Below are 10,062 nucleotides of genomic sequence, written 5' to 3' on the forward strand. Positions count from 1 at the left end.
AAATATATGTAAAGAAGCTAACAAGATAAATAATAACATGCAATTTGAAAGCGGAAAGTGAAGCAAAAAATTAGTATAAACTATTAGACATAACAATAACAAAACAAAAAAATCCAGCAAAGAGTTGCTTAACTTTTCCAGCAATATGCGCGTGGCGTCATTTCTTATAATATTTTATTTAAAAGTACTTTTATTTTTAACTATTATACAATGACAAAAAGCTTAATTTTTAGGGTAGGGATGGGTTTTATAAAAATTGTAAGTGCTAATAACGAGTAAAATCGTAAGTAAGTCTGACTCTATTGGAGATACACACTAACCCCTTTATCTCATCATTCCCTCAACCCTTACTCACGAAAATTTAACAGCATCAACCCCCCCAGTAAACGAACCTCCTTGCAAAATTTCAGAAATTTTCAACAAAAATCATAGGAGTTATTGAGCTTCAAACAGGGTAAACAAAATCGTGCTTCCCCCACACAAACCTCCATACATACAGAAAGACCCCCGAATTTTCTTTTGCATTTCTCGACGTTTCAAGATCCTCTAAGTCTAAAAATGTAAAAATCTGGGGAAGTCATTCTTTGACCGATCGCTATACCTTCCCTCTGTTATATATAACAGCCGGAAAAGTAAAGTGTATTTACAAATGAAAAAAAAGCGAATAAATTCCATAATTAAATTTTTAATGTTTTAAATTACGAATACAAAAACAATATCACAATTTTACAGAAAATATTATGTCATATTCAAATATTACTTATATTGCATACATTCTTTCAATTGAATTGATTCACCAAAGCGAACATTTTTCCTTGCCGAACATTTTTGAATTATCGTTGCAGTTGAATGCTTTATAAAAATCTTGATTATTGGAAAGAGATCCTAACACTCTGAAAAATAAATAATTAATTACGTTTAAATACATCATATTAGCCTAAATATATTATCATCCATTAAACAACAATACACATGCATTAATTAAATTGAATTTTCGAAAATGATAATGCTACCACCGATCACCGATTATCGCCAGGTGATCGGTGGTAGCATTATCAAGGAGCCCTGATTTAGTTATCAAAAGCTTCTATTCATGTGTTAACAAAACTCTTAATTATGCCCATCAGAGTTTAGTCAGTTTCACAATAGGGGTAATGGATGATGTAGGACGGGCCTAATACAGTTTTATCGATTCAGCCATAAAAATTTCTGAGCCAAGTCAGATTCGAACCCGACTTATGCAGAGCGGGAGGGAGTATCTTTGCCATCTCGGTTATTTCGAAAATCAAATAAATTGTTAAAACACATAAATATCTAATAAATTTTGCAGAAAATACTTACCTGAAGCGAGGAGGACTGTGGTCATCATTTTCGATGTCGTCTATGAGTTCAGTTGCGTTTTCGTGTGAACACTGGAACTGAAATTTGAAATTTTTACAATATAACAAAACTTATTAAACATAAAATCCTTTAAGTCAGTGGCGATTTTAAGTATAGATGATTTAGGAATTTTTGACTTTAGGAGTCTTGCGCAATTAGGGATGTTACAGATATGCACAATACAGTAGAACCTCGGTTATCCGGACCTCTATTATCCGGATTTTCGATTATCCAGATTGTTCAAAATAAAAATTGTACGAATTTGCTGATTTGCACTTGGCGAATTGCGACACTGTTTATGTATGTACTGTACGTGATGGAATGCATGGAACAAAATTTTGAAAAGACCATTAGTAAATTCCAGTAACACAGTAGAAACTGGTATAGGAGACATTGCGGAAGCAATAGCACAAATTTCAATAAGTGCTGAATGTGACGAAGAAGATGTAACCGAGTGGTTAAATTGCGATGCGAACGATCCTGGATTCCAAATTTTGAATGATGAGGAAATAATTAAAGAAATATCTGCCTCAGACGAACAAGATCGAGAAGACGAAGAAGAGATTTGCGAAGTAAGAGATATTGGTCCTACACATTTTGAAGCTTTTCAGTGCTTAGATGTCGCCATGAAGTGGTTTGAGAGCTAAGAAGAGTGTAACTCAGGACACTTATATGTCTTAAAAGTATTCGCGATTTAGCAGCTTCAAAAAGAACAGCTAGCTTTAAACAAAAGTCATTAATTGAATTCCTTAATTAAAAATAATTTAATATTGAAGCTATATGTAAATCTAAACAAATAAAAATTATTCATACTGTATATATACAGTACATGTCTTTCACTGTCAATTTTTTCGATTATCCGGATTTTTCCTTACCCGGACTACCTTCATTCCCAATTAGTCCGGATAATAGAGGTTCTACTGTATATTATATATATAAGGATCTTACAAATCCATGCTTATCTAGGGTCTTGCATACACCTGTTCCTACCTAACACACCTGTTCTTTATGGCAATTAGTGGAGAAATGTATAAACGTTTTTTCACCAATTGTCATCACAAAGAGCAGTATGAGAAGAAAACTAAAATGAAAATTCGAATGGGGAGAACTCGTAAGTCTCGAAACGTGAAGACTTGCAAAATATCTTTCCAACACTTTCTGTTATAACAGCGGGAAGTAAAATAAACTTTCTGATACTTACGTAAGCAAATCCAACGAAAAATAATTGTTCCGGAGTTAATTTCAACTTTGGTAGGATTTTGTTGTTTTCCATTCCATATTTTGTTAAGTATAACTTATATGCCTATCAACAGAAGTTTAATTTTATTAATTTAATTAATATTTAGAATGGTTATAAACTATTTGCTCGAACAACTTTCTAAGATTTATGGCTTGTGTTCTAAGTACAAAAACATTTAAATACAATACAATTGTATTTAAATACAATTATTGTGTTCTAAGTACAAAAACATTTAAATACAATACTGTATTGTATTTAAATGTTTTTGTACTTAGAACACAAGCCATAAATCTTAGAAAGTTGTTCGAGCAAATGATTAAGTGACACGAAAAGTGCCAATCAATTCTAATGCTTTATTACAATTGAACGACTAGTATATAATTCTTCAGTGGCGGATTTTCCATTAGGCCCACTAGTCCCGGGCCTAGGAGGGAAAGAGTTTTGGAGGACCCAAAACTTCAAAATAATAACATCGATAAAATAATTAAAAAATTACAACTGTTCATAAAGAAATTAGGGCAAATTAAAAAAGCTTAAGTTGAGACAAAGTAAGAAATATCAATTGAGTAGTATTAATACATGAATATATTTTGCATGGGTAGTACTAATGACGAGTTGTCAAAGTAGCATCTGTCCTTTCGATATTTAAAAATCAGTAAAAATACAATTATTGCAGATTTAACGTTTTAAAATTTTTTAACTCTTTCCGCCCTGTGGTCACTAAGGGGATCGCTTATAGCAAACCCACTATGGGTTCAGCCAGGCCCACAATGGGGCGGCAAGGTGATGACAGGCGGATTCGGATGTTTGGCCGAATCTGCCGTTCTGTGCACTCTGTCGTGTGTCGGTGGAATTCGCTCCCTCTTCGGCGTGTTCGCAAACGTTCCTGCGTTCATAGTGTCACACATCACTTTAGGTACTCACGTCGTGCCCAACATACATGGCAACTGCGCGCATCGACAAACCGAGGTTGCACAGCTGTAGATACAGTCTTGTTCCCCAGCCGTTAACTGGTGGTGTTCAGCTCGCTGTTATCTCCGAGGCATTTTCTACACTTCTTTCAAAAGTTTGGCTGCTGCGAATTGTTGCTGATAATATTTACGGCCTGGCTGATAGTCTTTATAGCCCGAAACTGGGTACTACATGACCTCATGCGTACGCAAATTAGATCATTTGCTTATTCTGTCACTGCCACTGGTTCTGCAATTTATATGTGGCTATGCACATTCTTTTTGGTGTTCCGATTTCTGTAATGAGTTGATACCGATGAGTGTATCAACTCATTAACACAATCACAAAGGATTTGTGCAAATAAAACTCATGCAAAAATGTCATTTTACATAATATTAATATACAATAATATGGTGCTTCCTCTCTCTATAACATATAGTAGAAGCACCATACTATTACACTACCGAAAATTATACCTTGAAAGCTGCATGAACTCCTCCATTATCTGCAACATTTTCTGCCAACGTATTTGTTCCATTTAACTAAAAATTAAAACAATATTTTATTAATTATCAAAGAAAAAGAAAATAAGTTTAAAAAATATAATTAAATTCAAGCATCATTATTTCAAATGTATTAAACTTTTGCTTTCAGTAAATTCAGCAAACTTAATTAATTAAATATGTAATCCAGCACATGAAAAAATTATGGAAAAATGACTTGCATTAAAATATTTCATCAGGGATGTACCGGTACATTCATTATTATTTGTTCTATGAAAATGGTCTTATACACAGAAGACAATTCTTACTTATATGAAGTAAGAATTGTCTTCTGTGTCAACCGTTGTGACAAATCTAGTGAAAATTGGATAGAATAGCCAATCACTAAAAGTGATACTCTGGTGTTTTATGTGTCGACTTAACACCTTGTAAATTCTAAGCAGCAATTCTTAGAAATGTATTTCAGGTTTGTATTGTCATTTACATTTTAGAGTATCCATGTTTCTTGTTAGCAATTTTTGGAAGAATTAAATTATTACCAAGAGGAGTGTCATCCGTTACAATATAAAGTCCAACAATGAGGTTAATCATTTCCTAAGTTTCTAAATGCTAATTTACCAGACAATTTCCCTTAACTAATGTTAAAAATCGTCTTTTAAATTCTGCCTGGGCTGTGATAATTGAAAATAAGGTCGCTACAATTGAATGTAATTTGTATTTTATTAACCTCCTATAATTCAAAGAGTGCCATGGGGAGGGTAAAAGAAAGTGCACTTTAACCCTGTATCTAAAACAAAAAAAAAAAAAAAAAAAAAAAAAAAAATGTGGAAATGAGAGAAAAAGAATAGAATGAAAATTGCAAAATTTCGTTTATAAGTCATGCTTACATAATTTTATGTAATCATATAGAGTTTTACACTACAATTTCAGTAGAAGAAATATATTTCATACCTTCATTTTTGTGATAGGATCTTCGTAACTGTTATATTGATTCACAAAACATTCTGTTTTATTATTGAAAACTTTTCTGACATTGGGACTCCACCATTCTCGTAGGTTTCCAAAGGAATCGTATTTGCTACCTGAAAATACATTTTTGTTAACTTTTAACGAAATAACTATTTCCATTAATGGATCTCACCTTCATTATCAAATCCGTGAGTAATTTCGTGGCCGATAAGATAACCTATTGTCCCATAGTTAATGGCGCTAAATTTAAAAATTAATTATTAAATTTACTCGTGAGATAACATTGTATTTGGTATACTTACTTTGGAATACCAACTTCGTAAAGTGGAAACTGTAAGATTCCAGCAGGTAACTCTAAAAAGTTAACACATCTTGTAATTTAATTCATTATTTATTTTGAAAAATAAACAATTTTAAGATTATTTTTTACTTCGAAAAACATGATTTTAGCTGATATGTTGAAAACTTTTTGTCCTATTCAATTAACCCCATTGTTCTGCCTTTTATGTGTTAATATTAAACTAAAAATATAATTTCTTCGTGATTTTACTTAGGAACAGCTTTTTAAAGAATTCTCAAGAGCTGATGAAGATTTTAGACCCGAAATGCATACAAAACAACAATCAAGTGATTAATTTTGCCATGCTTATCTAAATTCATGTTTTATATGATAAGTTCTACATTTGTCAAGTTGTGAGATTTAAAAACTACGATAATTTTAGCAATTTCTTACCGATTGTATTTGTGGAAATGTCATAAAATCCATTTACTTCTGTAGGGTGTTTCCATCTGAAAGAGATGAGATATAAAGTGAGTAAGTAATAAATTTTTATATCTATTTTTCTTAATATAGATGTATAATCTGACAATGAGAACATACTCATAAAGTACGTCGGAAGTTGCCATCAAAATTTTGATAAACAAATAATTAATTGATTCATTTATTGAACCGAAACACTGCTATGAGCCGTCTGCAGTTTAGCCCATTATGGGGTCAGTCAGCGTGAATAAAACAGTCTTTGAAGTTTGAAAACAGAAATTTACTATGAAGTGATTAAATATTATATTCAATTACATCTTTATATGTCATGAAACTACCATTAATAAATCATCAATAAAGGATTTATACTATATATTTAATGTATTTTCTTTGATAAACCCTCTTTGTTATGCATGTCTTCCAGTGTACAATAGGATATACAGTATTTGATCTCCCTAATGCAATGCATGTTCTCTGAGAAAATGAATTAAAATTAGAAATTAGAAATGCAATTTCTAAAGAATTTTATATTATTTTCTAAAATTTTAAATATCTCTCACAGGCACCGAAATTAATCTTTCTTATTGTTATTCAAGCAAGCATTTCCGCAATTTCAGTAGTAGGTTCATTACTGTGCACTAGCACAGTGTGATAATTCATCATTAATTAATCATTTCACACGCATAGAACATAATATTTCTTGTACAATAATAGCAGCAAGTTTCTGAAATAAAAAATTCCTCTATGTATAAGTAGAGTATTCATTTCTGTAAACTCCAAGTTTCAATTTCTATAAATTATTCATACTTTTCAATAAAGAGTTTCTAAATTGAAATCTTTGTCTATTTTAAATTGAATATCTATTATTTTTAATTAAATTATAAAAAATGCAAGAACAAAATATTAAGTTTGGTTTGGTTTGGTTTATTTGGTTACGGCAACACACATGTGAGCGATTTGCCGAGGGAGAATGCCTCCCGAAGCGACTTTTACGGAAAACTGATTCCTATTTAGGTGTTACAAACGTGAAGAAAACCCGGAAAACGCCAAGTGGCTAGCCCATGTGCGAGGGGAGAACACCAATTACCAATCATGACCAATTACCAGTGTCAAAAGTTTTATCCACTCGACCACTGGTGGGCGCAAAATATTAAATACACTGAAACTTACTCTTCAGTTCTGTCAACCAACTTGTTTATGGACTTTAACTCTTTATACCGATAGAATTTTTGCAAATTTAATATACTTTGAAAATAATTATCTTCTGTTATGTCACCAACCTATTTCAAAAAATAATCAATTAAATTAGTTTAAAAATATCGATGTAATTTCAAATTATTTTACCTCTTTATAATATTCATTTAATAATGTCTCATTCATAATCCAGGGTGGATAAGCTACCATGGCTAACATTTCATGCAACTGAACGTATAAAATAAAAATGTAATTAAATATATTAAAATTATCTAAATTTAAATATAATTACAACATTTTTTTTTATAACGGATAAAGTAATATTTGCACAATTTCTATTAATTTCTGCAAGCGTGCAAAAGATTGAAGAATTGTTTACTACATTTTTTTTTTTTGCTTTATAAATAATTATTTCGTAAAAAATATAAGAATATAAATTACAATATTTTAAATATTTTCGATAAAAATCTAGTAATATTTTTGTGGCATTATCTTACTTTAGCTTTGGCTTTTCTCTTTGTCTCCATGTCCATCCAGTCAGATACAGTCAGAATAGAATCAAAGGAATCTTTTAAATCGTCCACCATTCTTTCAATCTAATTTAAAAATTCAGAATAATAATTTTACATAAAAGATACTTTTTACAGTTTTTGTATGTACCCTCAAGGATATAACTTTTTTCTTTTATATAGGAAACGACTAAAGAAATTCAAATATCATCCCTCTGAGATGGTATTTGGATTTCTGAGAATTTCCACTATACAGTAGATTTTCCTCCATTTTACGATGATAGTAAACCGATTCAATCTTTTCATCTCTTTTTGTATCTTTCTTTTTCAAATTCCTTCATGTTTATTTCCACTATCTAAGTCTTCTTTAGTCTCTCTTCTTACTCCTGATCTCTTAGACTGCTATTCAATCAATCTGTTAATTCATTTCTTATAATAATAATTTTTTAAAAAATGAATTATACTACGTGACCATGGCTGTTCTAGAAAAAAGGTCATAGTTTGAATATGGAGTTTGTTCTCGAAGTTTTCTTTTAGATCCAACGGGGACATTCTAGAATATTTGTCTGGCGGGTATATAAGGGATTCTCATTTGTCGGCTTACTTTTTCATTCTGACATGAAATGTTCTAGCACTTCTGAGAGTTACAATTAAATCTTGGTTCAAGAAAATTGAATGAATGATGAATATATAAGCATATTTTAAATATACAGTCAAACCTGTTTTTATGCGCTCTTTTTATGTGCGATTTTTATTTGTGCGATTTTTTTAATGCGAATTTTTAATTTGTGCGGTATAGTTGGCGACTAGTCTCGTGCGATTCGTCATGTCTCACGTTGACTTATTATAGCTAAATAAACTTATTATAGCATAAATGCATTTATTATAGTAATATTATTGCATGAATATGCGAAAAATGAAATAATTTACTTTTTAAGTCAACAAAACACCACCTGGACAAAAATATGTAAAACAGACGATAGACCAGACGATGCAGTCAAGTGCTGACATCTGTTGTCAATAAATTCTATTTCGTACGGTTTTGAGTTATTTTCTATGTGAGACTTTTTTTATGCAGTCCCTGTTGACCGCATAAAAAAATTATTTTTTTAATTGTGTTGCGAAAACTATTATTTACAGCCATTCGTGAAGTTTCGTGAGATTTTTTTTAATGCGTTTTTTTTAATGCGGTCCCTATCCCCCGCATAAAAACAGGTTTGACTGTATTTGATGCATTTTTAGCAATAACTGAGGAGAAATTCGAAACAATTTATGATAATTTTAAAGAATGTGAGATGTAACAAGGCATTTACCTCTTATCAATGCTAATTAAGTTAAATAAAAAATATATTAACTCACCTCCACTTTGATATTTTCATTAAATGTTTGATTTATGTAAATATTTCCCAAAACAAAACCAAAGTTAACATTAACTTCATCCATGCAATATTCTCCTAAAGAATCCGGTGTTTCTGAATCTCCTTGTTGATTTAGATAATCAAAATATTTTTCTTCTAGATATTTTGTTGTAAATGGACTATAATTTCTTATGATTCTCCATCCCATATAATTAGCTAATATTCTGTTGAAATAGGAACAAAAATATAAACTGCATAATTAGATAGTAGCGAAGTTGAGGCCGAAGTTTTAAACGCAAAAACGTGTACGTCGGACGTTCAGCGCCGCTTTCGTGTAAGCCTAGAAGTTTGACAATGGCGTTTGGAATGTCGAGCATGATTCCACTGACTTTTTAAACGCCATTGTCAAACTTCTAGGCTTACAGAAAAGTGGCACTGAACGTCCGACGTACACGTTTTCGCCTTTAAAACTTCGGCCTCAACCTCGCTTATAACAATTTCAAAAGAAATCTAGCAATGAATTGCTTAACTTTCCCCGGAACATTTAAAACTGCGTGTATGGTGTAAAATCTGTTATGATATTTTATTATTAAATTTTTAAAATATTTTTAATGATAATTTAATAAAACTGCAAACACAGTTTTAAATGTTGCCAGGAAAGTTAAGCAACTCGTTCAGGATTTTTTAAAAGATTATTTTAACAATGGTTCAAACCAAACGGTGAACACTACATGGCTGTTATTCTCGATTTCAAGGTATTTTTTTACTGACTTTTGGGTCACACTGTATTTCTAAACTTATTTTATGCATATTTATGACTTCAATAAGCTGGATACCTTTTATCTGTGGTTCGAATGAGTTTCGATAAATTATTTATACGCTGCGGTTCCGTCACAATGATTTCCGTGTTATCAGTTATGTTTGCTATACCTTGGAACACTTGATTCAAAATCTTAGTTATGTTTAGCTATAAAAAATAAAATTATTATATAATTATTTAACATTGATAACATCATACTTAAATTACGTGTTTTATACAAAGAACCATAATGCAATACACTGTATATCTCTATCTTTCCGAAATCTGTTTATTAAATCTAAGGTATTAATTAATGGAAAGTGAGTGATGTATTCACTTTCTATTGCATCCCACTCGCTAATAAAGGGGTACACTTCTAAGAAGAATGGACACTGCTAA

General features: G+C 31.1%; 1 protein-coding gene across 1 annotated transcript; it reads right to left on the bottom strand.

Annotated features, from left to right (window-relative positions):
• Nucleotides 1-665: 665 nt before the first annotated feature.
• Nucleotides 666-9,859, bottom strand: LOC136970140 (neprilysin-1-like). Its single transcript, XM_067264534.1, has 13 exons — nt 9,701-9,859; nt 8,866-9,088; nt 7,495-7,593; nt 7,148-7,225; nt 6,974-7,083; nt 5,777-5,832; nt 5,346-5,397; nt 5,216-5,283; nt 5,026-5,156; nt 4,048-4,113; nt 2,582-2,683; nt 1,342-1,418; nt 666-893 (listed from the first exon to the last, which is right to left on the bottom strand). Exons 2-13 carry the CDS (start codon nt 9,070-9,072, stop codon nt 794-796), a joined length of 1,146 nt encoding a protein of 381 aa, XP_067120635.1. The 5' UTR covers nt 9,073-9,088; nt 9,701-9,859; the 3' UTR covers nt 666-793.
• Between the last annotated feature and the right edge of the window lie 203 nt (nt 9,860-10,062).

The sequence above is a fragment of the Centruroides vittatus genome, unplaced genomic scaffold, assembly GCF_030686945.1.
Source record: "Centruroides vittatus isolate TY-2023 unplaced genomic scaffold, ASM3068694v2 contig_19, whole genome shotgun sequence".
NCBI lineage: Eukaryota > Metazoa > Arthropoda > Arachnida > Scorpiones > Buthidae > Centruroides > Centruroides vittatus.